Source organism: Phaenicophaeus curvirostris, chromosome 27 (genome assembly GCF_032191515.1).
Source record: "Phaenicophaeus curvirostris isolate KB17595 chromosome 27, BPBGC_Pcur_1.0, whole genome shotgun sequence".
In the NCBI taxonomy this organism is placed as follows: Eukaryota; Metazoa; Chordata; class Aves; order Cuculiformes; family Cuculidae; genus Phaenicophaeus; species Phaenicophaeus curvirostris.
The window spans coordinates 258,093-278,157 of record NC_091418.1 but is presented as its reverse complement, the minus strand read 5'-3'; the positions used below and the strand labels follow the sequence as shown (position 1 = coordinate 278,157).

The following is a 20,065-nucleotide window of genomic DNA, read 5'->3' as shown; positions in this document are numbered from 1 at the left end:
GCTTGGCAGTGGTGCTCACCAAACCTTCTCATTGCACCAAGCTCCCCCTGAAATGAGAGCTCAGGGAAAAGGTTCCCATTTCCAGACATTCATCGAGTGCTTCCACACAGGTTCCTGTTCTAAAGAGCTGCCTTGGCCCCTATACTGGTAATCGTTCTGTCAGACCCCTCCCATCTGCGACACTTTTCTACAGTAACTATCTAAAACGACATTAAAACAAAACGTAAAGATACCCAGACAGCCTACAACTCGATGTTACATTGAATGCGTCTCTATTAGTGCTGTTACTTTTATCAAAAAATGCGAAGAGAGCCCAGGGGGAGTGGAGCGATGGCCAGGCAGGCTTTCCACTGGACCCTTGCAGGATCAGCAGGCAGGACACGCAGCAGTTCGGCAGGAGAACAGCAAAATTACTTTCCAGGTACATGAAGATGTTCAAAATGACATGTCTGAAATACTATGTGCCAATCTGCTCTGAGCTCTGATCAGATGTTTGAAGTTACTCATAGAGCAACCACTAGCACACAACTGTTTTCTGCTTTAAGTAGGTGACTACAGTGGTCATTTGTCCTCCATGGGGCAGCTCCAGGGTGCAGAGTTTCTGCAGCCCCTGGCCGTGGCTCTCAGCAGGCTGCACCAGCTCAAAAAGCAGGCTGCACAAAGCAGTTACCAACAGCAAAAACGCATCACTCCTGGACACTCTTTTGCCACCACTTTGTCTGAACGCCTTGTGGAGAACAAAGCAGCAGCGGCGTTCGCAAACTCGCACATCGTTCTGTGCTGTGTACTGAGTCACGGAGGAGGCCGCTGCCCTGCTCCAGCCCCACAGCGAGGGCTGCCAAGGGCTGAAGGGGGCTCTGGGTACACGTGAACTGCCTTGCCCTGTGGGTGCTTCCTGCTCAAATAAGAATTTTTAAAACACTAAATAAGAGCCCATTACACAGCGTGTGTCTAGCAGAGGCTGAAGGACGCCCACGAGCAGCCCGGGTAACAGCATGAGAACCCCAGCCCGATTCAGTGTTCGAGCATCTCTCCCTCACACACGATCAATTCCCCCTCCGCACTATGGCTCATCTGTGGAAGGAAAGCTGGTGGGGCGGAGGGTCCCAGTGCCACTGCGGGTGCTCCAAGATAACCAGCCTTTCCGCTCCCCCATCCCAGCCTCCAGGCACTGCTGACCAGACTGGATTGGTCAGCATTCCCCATCGCTTCACCTCATCTATCTGTGATGTTAAAGCCTATGGTTTATTTATTTATTTAATTCACTGATAAAGCACATTATCTACAATGATTAATTTTGCATCGGAGAAACAACGCTACTACAAACGGTGGCCTAAGACAACCTAGAGGGATTTTCTACAGAGATCACATCCTAAATCCATCATTCTGTTAGCTGTGGAACAGCATTCCTCAGCGCGCTCGGCTTCTTCATGGAATTCTTCTGCAGTCAAGTCCACAGCTCTGTGCCCACATGAGGAATAAAAGGCAATCTCAAGCTAAAGGATAATTAATTTACCAGCTTTGAGCGGGGTTGGTTTAAACCTCAAAAATGAGGATTTGTTATTTCACTTAAATGCAACACAACAGGATTATCTCAGATCGCAAGATATTCATTCTCTGAGGAGCCATGATTGACAAGAACATGGAGTTGAAGCAGGATAGCATAATTAACGAGGAGCAATACGGGCCCATGGAAAAGAGTACTTGTCCAATTAGCGGAATAATGAATTTCAGCTTGGATGATAAATGTAATCATTTGGATGCAATATTCTTTGTCTTTCATAAACTATTTGACCTCACACTAACATGACATTTTGATTAAGAAGGAAAAAAAAAACAGGAGACAAAGCCAAGTTGTCACACATCAAACAGACAAAAACCTGGAAATGGATAGGTCCCACAGTGACTGCAGAGAGGGGAAGATAGAGACGCTGCCTTTCCCATGGTGTTCCACAGGGACCGGTCCTTGGCCCTCTGCAATCCAGTGTTCTGCCAGCAGCCTGAAGAAGCTGTAAAAACACCCCTGGTGAAGCTTGGGAGTGACACAAGCTGGAGGAGCCGGACGGGAGCTCTCCCCAGCAGAAATCCCAGGCTGCTGGGCTGGCCAGCAAACGGGAGACAGCGAGAGCCGACCGACACGTTTGGGCAGCAGCAGCACCAGCCACGGGGGCAGGGGACTCTGCCGGGGAGGGCTGATGCTGGAGGCGAGAGGGAAGGGGATGCTCAACTGAACACCACTGCAGCTGGGGTCCACACAAGGCCAGAGGCTTCTCCCTCTGCCACGAGCCCCCTCTGCGCTGGGGCTGCAGCACCGTCAAACTGGGCAGGATTGCATGGATCTCGGAAAGGGAGCAGCACGGCGCTGGGCTCAAGGGGCTCGGCCAGCTTGGCTCAGCAGAGGCCAGTGCGGATGTCCCAGTGCCACATTACAAGTACGCGGGTACCAAAGGGCTCCAAAGGGCTCCCGACTCAGCTGACTGGGGTACCACAAGGACCCCAGGGTTAAGGCCTCAACTAAGCAGGTTTAGACTACAGTGGGTTTGGTTTTTTACAGTGAGGGCTATTAGCGGGTTTTATCAGAGGTTGTAACTGGGTTCTCCACTACTCGCTCATTAACTTTCATTGTGAGAATGGGCTGGTTTTCCAATTGGCTGGCTCTGGTTCAAACAGGAATTAATTTAGGGTGATCCTGCAGACATGAAGACTGAAGAAACATGATCACAAGGTCCTTCTGCAGTCATGTAATCTCTAGACATAACTCCACACCCCTCCGCTTGCCATTTTTACCTGATAGCTGCTATGTAAATAAATGTTCATATCCGTACAGCAATGGGTCTTTGGATATTGTGGGTGTACATCACGTGTGACCTCAGCGACTGTTTCATGCACGCACATCAAACTTGCACACCCAGGCGATCAGGAAAATGCCGGCAGAGGGGAGGTAGGAGGGCTGGGGTCAGTGAGAGGCGCTCCCAGGAGCAGCAGGAGCAGGAGGCTTGGCTCCAGCATCCCTGCTGCAGAGGAGTAAGACCGAGCTGCCGTGCTGGGCTGCACGAGGTCCAGGCAGCGGCTCTCCTGCCACCCACAGCATCACTTGAAGACAGATGGAAATGTCGGGCAGTCAGGAGACTTCATCTTCTTCATGAACTTCTTGAACTCTTTGTTCTTCTTATCCCACTTGTAGATGGCCGTCAGCAGGTACTGGGTCTTCACCTGGCGGCCCATGATGAGGAAGTAGTGGCCCAGGTTGTCCAGCTGATGGCAGGGGCAGTCGGCCCCATTCTTCAGGTACAGCACCAACTTCTTCAGGTTCTTCTTCCGGATGGGCCCCAGCTTCAGCGCCTTCCTCTTCCGCGGGATGATCATCTTGTCACCGTTCTCCTTCTTCACTTCCTTGATGGTCATCTTCAGAGCTGAAAAACAAGCCAGAGAGAGGGGAATACCAAGATGACTCCTGAGCAGCCTTTGCTAAGTGGAGCTGGGGGCAAGCAGGCAGTGATGAAACCCGCTCTGAAACCGCTCCTGCCTCCCCCGACCCCCTCTCCGCTGCATCACCCAACAGCAACGTGGCCCACTGACCACGACACAAACCCCCTCATGCTTGAAGCTGAGCCATCTCCACACCTGGGAGAGCATCAAGGTAAAACATGGACGTCTCCATTTCCTTTTCCCCCAGCAAAACACACCAGGAGCTTTTGATTTGAGAGGGACATGTGTTGGGTCGGTGATACGCTCCTTGCTGAGCAAACAAGGTGATTCCCTGCTCCTGGCACATGGAGAAACTCTGAAAGGGCCATTTAAAAGGTCAAATTGGCTTCTCAAACATTTGTTCACAGTCACTCCCAGCCCTCAGGTGTCCGCAAGACAAGTTTCCAAGCACTCAGCATCCCTACGCTTGAGCAGTGGCCAAAAGCCGTGTCCACAGGACCTGCACACAGAAGCCAGAGCAGCACAGAGCAGCCGCACACCTGCACCCTCTCCAGGAGAAGGGAGGTTAATCCCAGACAACTTACATGGAAAATATTTTCCTCTTCACATTCAGCGTTTTCCCCAAGTTAATCACAACCCAAATAAAAAAATACATGTTCCTTCGCCACAACCATGAGGAGGAATTTAGCATTCACAGGAAAAATGATGAAAATGTGTTGTACATTAAAGTATCGCTTCTGTGCCATTTGGCTCTGCCTCTTTTTGGGGAAAGGCACATATGGCCAAGAATTACTAACATATTTCCATCATTTTGGAGTTTACTTCAGAGCGGCAGACAAACTGTGCTCGGGTAGGTGATTAATTGTCTCCTGTCCCTTCTCATCTGCCTTTCCGAGCGTGTGCAGCAGCCGGCACGCAGCAGCCCCTGGCTCTGGCAGGGAGACGCGTCCCCGCAGCTTCGTTCCTTGAAGTCCTGCTCTGCTGGATCTTGTAGCAGCAAACACACATTGCTTTATGGATGGCAGCTCTGCTCCTGTTCCAGACCCGAATGGCAGGAGGGCAGTGTGATGACAATCCCGAGAAGGCAGCAGAGTCTCTGTGTCACCCTCATGCTCCCAGCCACTGCGCTGGTAACAGCAGGAATGGTATTTAGCTGCACACGTGCCAAAACCACCCGCTGCCTTTGCCAAGAGCCCTGTCGTGTTATGCTGTTACTGTACAAGAAAGTAATCCAGGACTGGAAACCTAACTGAAATGTTCATTCCATCTGTTTTCCAAACTCGGGATGTTTAAGGAGCTGAAAAGACAAGCTTTAAGGAGCTAAAGATGCTGAAGGAGATCAATTTGCAAGCAATCTGGGAAATGGAGCGAGTAGTTTTCAGGCAGCTCTAAGCTCCACAACATTAACTGGGCAACAGCAGCATTCCCCAATGTGAACCTCCGTCTCTTTCTCTGCTCTGACTTTGAGCTATCACACTGAGCACTGTGGTTGTCAGTGCAGGAGGAATGCTATAACACCAGTGATAAGAGACTTTTTCGAAAGGGCTTTTTCGCAATTTGCCTTTCTGTGATCGCTGCAAGTTCAGATCCTTGTTGCTAGAGGAAGAAAATAATCTGGCAGCTAGTGGAGGTGGTGCTCTGCTCCAAGAATCATAGCCTACAGAAGACAAAGAGGGTCTGGTAATCCCAGGTCGTGGGAGCTCACAGCCGCTCCCTTCCCTGCCCAGCAGCAATTTATCTGTTTGCAAGTCAGCGATGCAGGCTCAGGGAGCATGGGAGCTGCCCAGGTGAACCATAAATCCAGATGTGAACTGAAAACTCATGTAAACTCCCTCTTGCAAAGCAGCACATGGAGCCAAGATCAGATAACGCCAAGCAGGGCCTACGAGGGGGCTGGTCAGGGCTGCAAACAATGTGTGTGGGACTCTGCTCTTCACAGCAGTGATGCCCATCTCAGCAGCCGCAGAGGGAGCTTGCAGCACTGCCCATGCAAAACCCAGCCCAGCTCAAGTCTCTGCTGCCTCACTGGGGACTAAGCAGTCACACGAGCAAATAAAACCCAAAGCATTATACTCACTGCTCAGCTTCCACCTTCTGCCAGTGCCTTGACTCCCTAGTCCTTCCTTGTTTCCCTACTAAGGCCAAATTCCTGAAGCTCAGTCCTGCTTTCCAGGTGAGACTGCTGGGCACAAAAGGCAGATTTCACCACAGTGGGGCCGGACACGCAGCTTGGCCATTCTCCACTCACATCAGAACAGTGGGGCCTGAGGGCACGTTCGTTCGCAGCTGCACACCCAGCTCCAAGCAAACACCTCCCCACAGCGCAAGCAGCCCCTGGGTTGAGGTGTTCCTAAAATACAACTGATTTGGCAGAGGGACCATTGTGTGACTCGCCGCCGCTGCAGCTCGCCTCACATCGCCCTGGCCCCAGGGAAAGGCTAGAGTGGGACAGATGGAGTCTTGGCTCCAGGACCCAACTGAGCTGCCAAAGCAAACAGCTTCCTCCCTGGGAGCCCTGGTCTTCCCACTCCCGCCATGCTGCATCAAATCCATCTCAGCACCACAGGACACGCATGCTCGCACAGACTCCATCCTCAGCTGTTGCTGCCAGGAGGGAGCTGACCATAGAAAGAGACCTGGGCGTTATCCACAGCACACAAGCATGTGCAGCCCCCAGCCCTGCAGCCGCAGCCTGCCTGCACTGCAGCTGCAGCTCTGCTTGCGACATCACCAGCATCACCGAGATACAGTGCCGGCTCTAGGGCAGCACAGTGCAAAGGACTGCAGCCCTTGGGTGCCAGGGTGGAAGGTGGGATCCTTGGGGATGGATGTTCATCCCTCTGGGACATCCATGCCCGCAGGGATAGGGACAACCCTCTCTGCTACCCAGGACTGGCCAGGAGAGAGGCTCTCCTCTCCATGTCCAGGAAGCACGTGGCTGATGGTACTCAAAGCAGAGGGCATTTCTGCATGGCACAGGGAGAGGTTTTACTTTCACGCCATACACAGTCCCAAAACACCCTCTGGTACGTCTGCTCACAGGCGAGTCATGGCAGGAGACTTCCTATGCAAGCCAGCGTCCAGCAGCCCACTTCAAAGGCTCCTCCCAGAAAAGACAGAAGTGAAAGCATTAGTCAGGCTGAGAGGGAGAAAACAAAACACAACAAAAGCAAATTTCAGCAGCTCTCAGCCACATTGTGTTTAGAACTGCAGAAATCCTCCCAGGGTGCTAAACCCACACTCGCCCTTGCTGAGCCCCAGTCACGAAGCTGATGTCTGCCCAGGCACGAGCCACTCGCCAGCGCCTTGCTGTGGCTGGGAGAACTGGTGGCCAAGGCCCAGCACCAGCACTGATGTTCTCACGAGAACCTTGCCCGCTGCCAGCATGAGAACCAAATGCAGCTGCACAGCCCTTGAACAGTGCAGAGGCTCCTGCAATGACCCCATGTACACCAGCCAGCAGCTACGACCAGCTTTCCCCAGCATCCTTGCTCCCAATGCAACATCATAGCATCAACCAGCCCTTACTTCGCCCAAGGTGCCATCCAGTAGGACCACACCTCCAGCGTCGGGAAGAAAAGACTGGCACAAGCAGCTTCATCCCCTCCAAGGTCCTACTCTCCTGCAGCCCGAAGCTGCCTTGCACTTTGCTCCAGATTGCTCCAACCCTGGGATGCTGACAGAGGACACATGAGGGGGACAGGGGTGGCTCTGGATGCGCAGCTGCCCCATCTCCAGATGCAGCCCCTATTGGCAGCCCTGACAGCCCCGACTGATGCACCCCTGTTAGGCCAAGCCAGAAATGTGGCCCTGTCTCCAAACAGCTCCTACCAGATGCTGGCATAGCTCCACCAGCTCCAACGCAGAGGGAGCAGGGAGCACTAGAGACACAAAAATGTCTCTTTTTCTTTCTATTAAAATGAAACAGGGTATATGAAAGTGTTATCGCACTCAGAGGGAAATTGCTCTTGGCAGCAGCAGCTCCAGGAGCAGCAAAGGCCCCACAGAGCTGGTTGGGGTCCAGCCTGACAAAGCACAACTTGCGTTTCATCACCTGAAACAATTCTTATTGATGTTGCTACAGCTCAGCTATCCAGTCCCAACCTGATGTGGGGAAGAGGAAACCAGTCTCCCAGGCAAACGGGAAGCACCACATTCGAGCAAAGCACTCTCCTACCCTGACACCAGCACCGGGGCTCAGGCGCTCCCTCCTCATCTCCAAGGTCCACACTGTGCCAGGAGCTGCCACAGGCTGAGATGCACGAGCCCCCAACCTTGCTCACATCGCTGAGCTGCACGGGCACTTCCAGCCCCTTTACCAGCACGCAGGAGCGTGGGAGCGGGACACCCTCTCTGCTGTTCTCCTGCCCACATGGGCAGGGGCCCCATTCCAGCACCTCAGGGGCACGGAAGGGAACGTGAGAGAAGGCAAAGCTCTGCTGTTCCTTCACCCTCATTGCTCCTTCCTTTAGAAATCACTCAGAAGGAGGAAACCTGCCAGGAGACACATTAGAGCTGTAACAGGAGAAGGCTGCAGGCAAGGAGCTGTCAGTCACCGGGAAAAAATAAACAGCACATATTGATTGCGCTGCAGTCTCCAGTGCAGTGCGAGCCCGTTCAGCAGGATCCCCTCAGACCCCAGAGGAAGGGCAGAAACAATAAATAAAGTCACCAAGAGAAACAGAGAGAGGAATGAACTCAGGGCCAGCACAGTCTGAGGAAGGAGCAAGAAATAAGGGAGGCAGCGAGGGCACAAGAGGGGCATCTCGCACTTCATCTGCATTCATCGCTCCTAACCAAGCTGCGCCAAAATCTAAACTGCCAGCACACATACCTAGCCCGGCCCCCCAGGATGGTCCATATCCCAGTCGATGGTCCCTGCACCCCTTGCTGACCCCTCTGCTCTGCGCTTCACAGCTCCAAGCCACTGGTGATGCTTCTGCTGCCAGCTCCCAGCCTCAGCACCCAGCTGTGGAGCAGCGTGCACACACAGCCAGAGGTGCAACAGAACCACGCTGCACACTGCAGGGATCAGGGGCTGCCACTATGGCAAGGATAGGAGCAGCAACACTGGAAGCTGCTGGTGGTCAGAAATGCTTCCCCTTTCCCACAGGCACTCAGCTGATGCATCCACGAGACAGACAGGGTGAGGAGAATGGAGGCAGCTCATGCGTGCTGTGGAAATTAAGAAGGGAGAAGCTGATCTCCACTCACCTCTGGCAGTGCTGACCCAGGTCTCCTCTGCTCAGGCAGGCACCCACAGCAGCAGGCAAACCACACCAAATGGTATGCCAGGGCAATGGGAGCAGGCACACGGCTCCCGCCATGCAGCTATCACACAGTGAGCCCCAGCCAGAGCCTTGCGGACAGCAGAACATACTGCCACCCCACAGCCATCCTGTTCCCAATGAGCTGCCAAGCTGCCAGCAGCCCCACAGAGCTGCCTCAGACCAGCACCCAAGAGCCCACATTTGCCATGGCTTGGATGAATGCAGACCTTGTCCTGCTGCCCACAATGCTGGCGGTTGCCTGGCACCCCTCCGAGCCCCAGGTCTTGCCCAAGATCATCTCCTGGGACAGGGAAAAGAGGTCCCTTTTCTTTACAGCCTTCCTGTGTTCACAGCTCTCTTCCTTTGCTGCCCTCATGACCAGCAGCAGTGGGCAACATGCTCCTGGCATCTTGTCTGTATGGAGCCCCTGGGATAAAGGTGAAACCGGCAGTAACATTCTGGCAGGATCGGTGCGGGACGCATCACCAGCTGCCCTGTGCAGCACCGATTAGTTTAAACATTTATTGTAGGTGTCTGGCTTTGATGAGGGTCTGTAACCTGTCAGCTGCCAGTGTTTACCTTGGTGGATGTGCGTGAGAAATCTCTGTCTGAAGGGCTCGGAGTTTATTTGAGAGCCAGATAAACTCTCCTTGAGAAATCGCCCCATGACAGTAATCCCCAAGACTAAACAAAGATCCAAGGGCCACGTGCTGTGCTTTGAGAAAACTTCCTGAAGTCACTGCCTCCTTTGCTGGCTGGTCTGCATGCCAGGACAGCCCCAGGAGCACCCTGCACTGCTCTGCTGCCTTTAGACTTCTCTACAGCAAGGAGATCATCACATTTTCAAATCAGAAACCTCTTTCTGAGACAAAAAGAGAAGGCAGGAGTGGGAAGGAGGAGGAATGGAACAAACTCAGAATCAGCAAGAGCTCAGACACGTTAGAAACCAAAGCTATATGTTGGAGTTGTGCTGATCCACAGAACAAAGAATGATCCCAAATTCCTTGCAGCAGTGAGAAAAGCCGTCAGACTCCACTTTGGCAGAAAGAACAGATGTTGTTCCACAGCGCTGGAGAAACGCAGTGATCTGGGTGAGGCGGGGGGTGCACCAGCACAGCTGTGATACCCGACATTGTGACTGAAGTGATCCCAAGGGGAACACGAGCCCATTCAGAGCTGCCTTTGTCTGCACGAGTTGCTGTGGCCTGGACGTGGGCATGGCACACTCAGTGACAACACAAGCTCCCTGACACAGCAGAGAGGGCAACCTCATCCTCTCTGGCAGACCCAAGCTCTTCCCAGTGCGCCAAGCCTACATATCTGGCTCTTATTTCTCTCTCTCCAAGCTCAGCCCCAGCACAGATAGCCTGGGCACAGGGACCCATCCCCACCACCCTGGACCACAGCAGGAGGAAGGCCTTTGGGAAACCCTTCAAACTGTTTTAAGTCGACTGGGGTAGACACGGGGGCTGAGGTCTCTTCTACTCGCTGCTCCTTGTGCACGGTAACACTGAATCTTGCCACTTGCTGCAGCCCTGCCTAGAGAGCTGTCTGCCAAGAAATATTTCCATCCTCTGGACGCTGTCACCACAAAACTTCCCAATAACCAACTTACTCTGTGGGTAAGTCAGCATCTCGAGCCGCTCCACTGAGGCCATGAATGCTTCTGGTTTGGCCTCTGCTGCCCGTTGTGTAACCAGCCTGAAGCACGAGGAGGATATTAAGCGGCAGAGGCTGATGACAAGCTGCGGTCAAACTTGGATTTCCCTTCCCACGCTTGCCCACCAGTGGGATCCCACATCACGTCTGTGGGGAGGTGACAGGTAACAGAGTGCCTCTCATTCTCCCATCGAGAGGAGCCCAGAGCCCCTGGATTTGGCAATGCCTCGGCACCACTGCAAACCCAGGCACGCGAACCCTGCCCAAACCAGGCGCGCTGGCCCCAGAGGCTGCTTGCTCCCTCTGCACCAGCCGAGAAGCTCCCTCCAGTCTCTCCCCACAGACACACTGGGGCAGGAGCAACTCCTGTTCATCTCTCATCTCATGCCTGCCTGGAGCACAGCACTCCGGCTCACCCCCCTCTGAGCACTCAGCCTGCAGTTGGGTGAGCCACACATCCTGCTCCCCGGCCAGGCTGTGTGCTGAATCTCTGAATCTGTTACCCCAAAGCACACAAATTTCTGTGAAACCATTACATGGGAGTTCCTGTTGCTGCTTTTCCCTGCTAGAAAGGGTCTGCGCTGAAATCAGGTCTCCTGGCATACCAAATCTGCAGGAGAGGTGAGAACTCATTTCCAGCAGGAAGGGTAACTCGCCAGCATGCCGAGCAGGTTGGGGTTTGCACAGTGTGCTCTGGCACAGGGCACCTCCACGTGCTAATCCCTGAGGAATGCACACCTTGTTCAATACGCCTTTAACAACCTTCCGGGAAAGTTACATACACCAGCAAGGATGTCAAAACCAGTTAATTCTGGGCTTGAGCTGAGAAAGCTAATATTTTCCCCGCAATGCTTTTTTTTTTTTAAATGAAGTTCTATTTACCTGCGATTGTCTGATTCACTCAGCCACAACACATTTAGGACACAGCTTTCAGGTAGCTCTGCATATTTTAAGCTCACTATTCAACCCTAGCTAGACAAGGGCCAGCTTTGGGTTTTACACCTGGACTTGACCAGAGCAGCATCACTTTGCTGAAAAGAAGCCCACTGGTACAAGCAGTTACAGGCCTTATGAGGAACGGCTGAGAGAGCTGGGGTTGTTTAGCCTTGAGAAGAGGAGGCTGAGGGGAGACCTCATTGCTCTCTACAACTACCTGAAAAGAGGTTGTGGAGAGGAGGGAGCTGGGCTCTTCTCCCAGGGGACAGGGGACAGAACGAGAGGGAATGGCCTCAAGCTCCACCAGGGGAGATTTAGGCTGGAGATTAGGAAAAAATTTTCACAGAAAGGGTCATTGGGCACTGGAACAGGCTACCCAGGGAGGTGGTTGATTCACCTTCCCTGGAGGTGTTTAAGGCACGGGTGGACGAGGTGCTAAGGGACATGGTTTAGTGTTTGATAGGAATGGTTGGCCATGATGACCCGGTGGGTCTCTTCCAACCTGGTTATTCTATGATTCTATGATTCTAAGCAGTCTGGCAGAAGGAGGAAGCTGGTTTGCTCCTTCACAATTGCAAGCAGAATAAGGGTCTGTGCACCTGCAAACAGCAATTGCAGCCAGAGGGAGGAAGGAGAATATGGGAGAAAAGCAACTGTGCAGACACCAATGTCAGTGGAGGAGGGCAAGGAGGTGCTCCAGGTGCTGAAGCAGGTATCCCCCTGCAGCCCACGAAGGTTAATGGAGGAGCCGATGTCTCCCTGCAGCCTGTCAAGGTCCATAGCAGAGCAGAGATTCCCCTGCAACTGCTGAAGGGCTGCACCCAGTGGAAGAGACCCACGCAACACGAGGACATGGGAACACTAGGGTTAAGTTACAAAGCCACCTGAGTTCACCACAGAACAGGCACTGCCACTTCTGCCCTATGCCCAGACCATCACCATCTGGTTCCCTGCTCACAGCTGGGGCTGATGGCAGCAGTGGGGCCTCACAGCCTGCAGTATCGCTGCTTTGGTGGGTGATCTCGGGTCACAGGGCCTCATCCCGCACACTGTTTCACCAGGTGAAGTGCTCAGCGCCACTGCTGAGGCGACGCAGGAGCGCGGGCACTGCCGCCAGGATCCTGTTGCCCTGGACTCTGCTGCCCCGTTCCCAGCTGCACTCGGTACCCAGACACATCCCAGACACATCCAGTCCAGTCCCATCACCCGCCTCGGCACGCCGACACCGACATCTAGAGGCACGCTCGCCTCAGGGAAGGGCCAGGCTGCCTGCAGGTGACATGGCCACACTGGCCACACGCTGGCCACCCCGTGCTCAGAGCGGGCAGGGAAGCAGAGTGGCCTGGGATGCACTGCCCTGCGCTCCCCATGGAAGCCTCCCCGCGCCCCCAGCACTCCTCACCGAACTCGCTGGCACACAGGTGCTCCACAATGGCTTCTGACTTCATCTCGTTGTCACATGGGGGACAGACCGTCGTTCCTGGCAAGAGGAGAGAAGAGGCAGTGAGGAGCTGGCTCCCGAAGCGCTGCAGAGTCCGGCCATCAGACCGCGGCCCTCGAAGGGGGCACATGCCTAGGCACCTTGCCACGGGATCCCGGCTCCCAGCCCCACGGGACGACACCCTGCTGTGGGTCAAGAGCCATCCGCCTCCTGCCAGCCCTGCTCCAGTGCTGCCAGCGGCCCCCCGGCAGGGAACGGGCACGGGCAGCTGCCAAGAGCAGGAGGACGGAGCTGGCAAGGAGTGGGGTTTTCAGGGCCAGGCACTCAGCTGAGGAAGCTGCTCGCCACAGGGCATGGCCCACCGCCCGCTAACATTCCCTGCCAGGGGTGTGCCAAGGCAGGCAGGCAGAGCCCAGATCCCAGCACGGCATGAGGATGGTGTCCAGGGATGGCTCATGGGCCAAGGAGCTGCCCCAGAGCCAGGTGGGGGTTAAGGACCAGCACAGCCCAGTTCAGTCCAGTTCTCCCTCATGCCAGGACCAACCCTGCCCAGGCGTCACACAGTGAGCCCCTGTTTTCAGCCCAGCTGCATCCTGTAGGTCTGTGGGGCAGCCTCACAGGAGAGCAGAGGAGAGCTGGATCTGCTCACCATCCTCCTCTTGGGAATCACCAGCCCAGGACATTTCACTGGGATCCATCCCAGGAGGAAAGCTGACTTCATCCAGAGAATAAAAATCTGTTCCAGGTTCCCATCTCCAGCCAGAGCAGAGACCACCCAGCAGCACAGATGCAGATTTGTGCTACTGGCAGATGAACTTATGAAGCTCAGAGATGCTGCTTCTGTTCCCAGTCCAGCAGAACGCAGGGCTCATTCCCACACAAGGGAGTTATTCTCAAGAATGGTGCTGCAGTGACACATCTGCTGGTCCCTGCATGCAAATGGAGCACTCATCCCCTTCCAACCTGGAGCAAGGCTGGCAAAACCCGCAGCAATGCTGTGCATGAAAAACTGAGAGATGTCCCAGCAAGAGGGGTGCAGAGGCGGAGCGGCTGGTGAGGGAGGCACAGCCACAACCCGCACAGACCACAGGGCTGAGTCTCCTCAGTCACAGATGCCCCGCAGGGTTTCAGGCGAGACATTTCTTTTCTGTGGCTTCTTCTTTCCCTCTTGCATCCCGCCCTCCCCAATCCGTTCAGTGCCAAACACTCCTTCCTGGGGTCACACACCATGTCTTTATTAATCACATATGCAGGGCAGCTGCCCATCCAGCCACCCTGATGCACAGGTCACAAGGAGCCATCACAGCACCCAACAGCTCACTTAACGGCACCATTCCCAGTGTCCCAGTACCCACAAGAAGCACCCATCGCCCGGGCAGCTTCCTCTTCCAAAACCCTAACACACAATTGCCACTTTTACTGCCTTGACCTGGAGTGACATGGGCAGAAGCCAGCCTTTGGAGACATGGTGACGTCCTCAACACTTTATTTTAAAATCAGCCATCAGAATATTTCCATCCAGACTGCACATTTAATGAGCTCGTGATGTGGGAGTTGGGAAGCATGCAGGAGGCGACAGCCCCAGTTGTCTGTCCCTGCTGTGGTGCCAAGAGTCGGTTGCTGTGCTGGGACCACCCTCGGTAATGAGGGGGAGGTACCTGCCATGCATCAGCTCTTCTCCACACATCCCAGAGGGCAAAGCACTTCCCTGTGCCTCCACAGTGCACACGGGGAGACTCGCCAAGCCCACACAGGCCAAATAAACAACGTAAAAGCCACCTCTGTGTCCTCTCTATGAGCTTTCCAGGCAACCAAAGGAGAAAAAAAAATCTAAATAATGGAAAATAAGACTCATTGTTCCAGGCTTTGTTTTAGCTGTGCTACAGCATCCCCTGGGAATGCTCCGGCACACCAGGATGGCAGAGACCCTCCTCGCCAGCAGCTGTGCTACACGGGCTGGAGCTGCTGCAGTCGCCCTGGGCTGCCCCTTCCACAGGGCACTGCATCTACCCCGCTTCCCACTGGCAACACAAAGCACATCTACCAGCCATGCTGCAGGCACATCCAGAGAAAACACTTCCCTGCAGCTCTGCTGATGCCCAGGACTGATCGAGCACTGCCAGCCATCCAGCACAGCACAAGCAGCAGCCTCGTCCCACTGCCAGGCTGCTGCATCCCTGCACCAGGGCCAAGCCCTCAGCATGCCACCCATGCCAGAGAACCCCCATGGCCAGGTGAGCAGCAGCGGGCACCCAGTGCTCACCGGCGCTGCGTACTGGGCAGCTCCACGGGTGGGGAGCATCCTCCAGCCCTGCCTCTTGCAGCTGGTCACACTGCGGCCGTGCCTGCAGGGCTGCCAGGGGACACTGACCCACTGCACCTCCCGGAATCCAGCACAGCCGCCAGCCTCCCAGCCCACGGCATCCTGGCTGGGGCCCGTCTGCTGCAGCCGACGGCTCCGTTTCACGCACAGCTTTAGCCTGCTTACAGCTCGCTTTTTCCCTGCTGACCATTTTCTAACACCAGGCTTTGGAGCCAGCTTACTCCAGGGGCAAGAGAAGGAATGTGTAATGCTATATTAATCTGCAACTCCCCTGATGCATCCTGCGGGCCTGCAGGCTTTACCGCCCCGTGCTTAAGGAGAAAGGAATTCAGCAGGTCAGCTCTTTGAGAGGCAGAAACAAATTCCAATTTCGAGGTGTTAATGGGGAAAAACACTGAAAGGGCTTGTTCTTACTAGCACCCAGAGAAGAGGGGGGACACGGCTGGGTCCTGACCCTCTGGGAATCAATAGGAAATGCACTCTGGTGCCCGAAGGGGCTTCACGAGCCAGCGCTCGCAGAAGATGCACACAAACTGCAGGCAAGGAGGAGGGTAGGACCAGGCACGAACAGGGACACGGACTGAACTGCAGCGGCACACGTGTGCTCACCCACACACAACCCTTGCCTGCAGGAGCCAGCGGCACAGCAGCCAGTGGACAAAGTGCTGGGCACCTCGTTGAGTTTGGCTATCACTGCAGGCACTTCTCCAGAACATGGGAGCAGAAGCATCAGTGCAGGAGAGCCGCCTGTGTTGCTTTACATCACCACAGTGGCCACAATTAAGTTTTAAGTTTGCTGTTTTCCCTGTAAGCTGTTTGGGGTGAGAGCGTCCCAGCACTCAGTGAATGTGGCAGAGCGAGCGGAGGTTATTCATGGAACACACACCAGAACCCTCTGCCACAAACCAGCATCAGCTGTGAAAGTTGGCACACCAGAGCCACAGGTCCAGCCTGGCATTGCTGGGATCCAACCTTCCCACCCTGAAGAAGTGTTTTCCATTAAAATTGTTCATCTCCTCACAAAGCAGAGCCCTGGCCAGGGCAACAGGCACAGGGAGCTTGGCCTCACCCCTCCAGAGCTGCTGGGGCCCAGTGACAGCACCTGCAAGGGTTTCTCCTGAAATACTACAAGCAGCCAGGGCTCCTATACTGCTCCACTGAATGCTACAGAGTTCATGTCTGCACAACAACTTTAAAGACTCACTTTCTGTAAAAATCCTTGTGAACAAATTGCTCATTTAAAAGTGCTTGGCACACAAGCTTTGTGAAGCCATTTAGCAGAGACTAGTTTATCCAAGTGGCTGCGATACTTCCCTGCAACACTCACCCAGCTCTGACACAGTTCGCTCAAAGAGCCAGTTGAACCCACTCTAAAGCTTGTGCAGAATGAGGCCTCTCTGCACGTCAAAGAGGACCAGCAATATATCCACAAAGGATTCAGACAGGAGCACATGGAATTCCTTGTAAGAAACTCATTTTAGCAATACCTGTGAACGACAACATGGTGCCCCAGTACTGTGCAAACAGGCACATCAGCAGCACTAAAAGAAAGCAGTAATGTCCTGCCAAAGTGCTGCTGTGATAGCAGGTCTGAAAGGTGACCAGAAAGTTCATGTTAAACGCAAGGGAAAACTGAGGAGACACTGCTCACATAGAGACTGTCGTAGCTCAGACCCAGCTGCCCCAGGAGCACGATTGGCTGCAAGTCCTTGGAGAATAAAAGCAACCTTTGTACCTGCATCACAGGACCAACTGCGGTCTTGACCAAGGGTCTAGGTTCACACAGGGCAGATGATTTTAGAGCCTTCCTGGAAAACAAAGAGTTTCCTCCAGCAATCGCATCCGTAAGTGCAAGCCACAGCAAGAAAGCCAACTGTGCTGCCGTTGGCGCTGTACGGGGAGAGGCTGGGTCCCCGGAAGCAAGAGCAGCCAAACCTCACCCCCGGCGCGGGTTCACATTTCACACGCCACCTGCCTCTGGCTGCCACCACCAAGACACTCACAGGTTCCTCGTACAGCTCCAACGGGTGCTGAGCTAGGGAATCCCTCCCTGCCCACCTGCAGCCGCTGCCCCATCCCGCTCAAGCCATCACTCCCACCTCCCTCCACGCACCCTGCTCCTGGGGACACCTCTGCTGCAGGGTGTGCCCCTTCCCACCCCGTAACTCAAGAGGTCCCTGAAGCATGCGTCCCACTGGAACGTGGGGATAACACTGCCCAGTCTCTGGCCAGCGAGGACGTCCAGCACGATGCAAAGCCTTTGTCTGTAAAGGTAACTGCACACAAGCAGCCGCCGCGAAGGGCAACCTGGATGAGTTCTGGATACAGCACAGAAGCCAGGGCAACCGCTCAGCCCCACACGTGGCTCCTCAGTCCTGAGCTCCTCCCGAGTGCCTACACTTATCCCCCCCATGAAACTGGGAGCTGCTACCTCTTTCCGTGAAGCTCCGGACACAGGAAAGCATTGCGCTTTTTATAGCCCTCTGCATTCCCCCTCTACAAAGGGCCCTCCTGCCAGCCTTTCAGCGAGCTCCGATGAGGAATCCCGAAGCCACACCGGGATATTTATTTACTTTAAAAGTTTTCAGCAACAAGCCGACCTCACGGCAACTCACACAAATGAGCCAGCCTGGCCTCAAACAGACCTGCCGCAAGCGATGGAGACAAACAAGAACCGTGCCCAGTGTCCCCAGGTGCTTCTTGCTGCCTCCCTTGCCCCCTCGCCAGCACGCAGCCCACCTGAGAGCAGGGCTGGATTCCCACCGGCCACGCAGCCTCCAGCTGCCCAGCCTCTCACCCTGGGACTGCTCAGGAAGCAGGGCATCCCACCAGGGCTGCTCTCACCATTTACCCCTGTCAGGCAGCACTTTCTGCCACTGGGGACTACACGTTCCATTGCTGCCCAGAACAGCCCCGCAGGAATCAGGCTTGGGAGAGAAACCGCTGCCAGGGCAGCACCGGGAGGATGGAGGATCAAAGCCCTGGTTCATAAAGAACCAGAGCCAGGCTCCAGCATCTGCACAGGAATCAGAGCACCCATGCACCCACCATGTCCCAGTACTATCCTGTCTCCAGGATGGAGGCGAGGAGCTGGCAGGGCATCCTACCTTCCTTGGGACAGGAGTGCTCATGGAGCACTTGGAGGCTGAAGGAAGACTGCTGCCAGGAAGCAGAGTCCAGGTGATCCCCCTCCTGCTGCAAGACCTGCTTTGGTCCCACATGGCTGCTCTGGGGCTCACGTCTGCCCCATCGGCTCGGAGGAAAGTGCCGGCTGCAGGGATGTAGCGTGGGTCACCCCTTACCTTTGGGCCTGGAGACCTCGGTGGCATTGGGAGCTGTCATGGCAATGCAGACATCATCCTGGGGAAACTGGTCACACTTGAGCATCTCTGGCCAGAAGAAGCCGAAGAACTGCATGACTGGCTCGCAGGAGTCGCGCACGGCCTCACAGAGCCAGCGGCACGGGTAGACCGGCCGATCCAGGCAGACAGGGGCAAAGAGGGAGCACAGGAAGACCTGGGTGCCCATGTGGCAGTTCTTGTTGAGCAGCGGCACCCAGCTGCTGGCCTGGTGCTTCACCTCGGCCATGGTCTCGTGGTCCAGCAGGTTGGGCAGCACCATCTTGTCGTAGCCCACACTGTGGCAGAGCCGCAGGTCGGCGGGGATGGCCACACACTGGTGCGGCTTTGCGTAGAAGCGTCCGCCCGGGTACGGACCCAGGTCGGACTGGTAGCTGACGTAGTCGTATTCGCTGGCCCCACTGCAGCCCAGTAGCCCGCAGCCTAGTAGCCCGATGGCCAGCGGGACCAGTGCCCCCAGGGTGAGTCCCTGCCCGCCACCCATCACCGGGGATGCCCAGCGCTGACCGGAGCACCAAACCCCGACTGCTGTCTGCAACCGAGCCGAGCTGAACCGAGCTGAGCTGAGCTGAGCCCAGCCGAGCAGCGCTGAACTGAGCCTGGCTGAGCCCAGCTGAGATGCACGGAGCCGAGCCGAGCCGAGCGGAGCCGAGCGGAGCCGAGCGGAGCCGAGTGGAGCGGAGCGGAGCGGAGCCGAGCCGAGCCGAGCCGAGCCGAGCCGAGCCGAGCCCGCCGCGCCGCCCGCCCCGCTCTGGCCCCGCCGCCGCGCGCCGCGGGTTTGTGCGGCCCCGGCAGCCAATCAGGGCGGCACCGCCCGCGCTGCCAATCAGCGACCCCGCGGCCAACGCGGAGCGGAGACAGAGCGCCCCGCCCCGCCCGGGGCCCGCGCCCCAGGACCCGCACGCTGCACCCCCCGACCCCGCGAGCCCAGACCCGCACCCTGCATCCCGAGTCCAGCGCGCATCCCGCACCCCGGGACCTGCACCCCAGGACCCGCATCCTGGAAGGTGCAACCTGCATCCCGCACCCTGCACCCCAGGATCCGCATCCTGCACCCCCAGGACCCAGGACCCGCATCCTGCATCCCAAGCCCAGCCTGCACCCCTGGGACGCGCATCTCAGGACTCTCACTTGGCCACTGAGACCGGGGACCCGCGTCCCACACCCCACGGGAGAGCCGCCGGGAAGACCCCGTGGGTGGCAGGGGCACCAGGACCCCCATGGGCTGCTGCACCGCACAGATCTCAGTTACCCGTGGACAAATTCCAACAGAAAGTATGGTATTTGCAAAAAAAAAAAAAAAAAAAAACAAGTGGGAAAGAGAAAGGGTTGGTTTGTTCTTTAAAGAGGCACCATGCCTCAGAATTCTGGCTTCGGTCCTGCCAGGGAAGCCAAAGCCATGCAGCAGCCGCATCCACCGCTTCTCAGCAGCAGCACCAGTCTCTTCCCAGCCCTTCCAAGGAAAGGGCACGAGTCGAGCAGCCCGGCTGCGCTGCCACGCATCCAGAGGGCCATGGAGGGTTTTCTCCCAGCAGCTTCTCAGAGCAGGGGTGAGGCCACAGCAAGCCTGGCAGGCTGCAGCTGACGCCACGCATCCTGCTCGGAGGCAAGGAGGAGATGCTGGGCGCAGCGTGGAAATGCTGGCATG

The 20,065-nt window shown here is 55.7% G+C and overlaps 2 protein-coding genes across 2 annotated transcripts in view; one reads left to right on the top strand and one right to left on the bottom strand.

Moving 5' to 3' along the window:
- IKBKB (inhibitor of nuclear factor kappa B kinase subunit beta) overlaps positions 1-20,065 on the top strand; it is a 229,314-nt gene that overhangs the window by 12,088 nt on the left and 197,161 nt on the right. The window lies entirely within an intron of this gene.
- SFRP1 (secreted frizzled related protein 1) lies at positions 2,166-19,010 on the bottom strand. Its single transcript, XM_069877385.1, has 3 exons — positions 18,361-19,010; positions 12,697-12,774; positions 2,166-3,413 (listed from the first exon to the last, which is right to left on the bottom strand). Exons 1-3 carry the CDS (start codon positions 18,899-18,901, stop codon positions 3,091-3,093), a joined length of 942 nt encoding a protein of 313 aa, XP_069733486.1. The 5' UTR covers positions 18,902-19,010; the 3' UTR covers positions 2,166-3,090.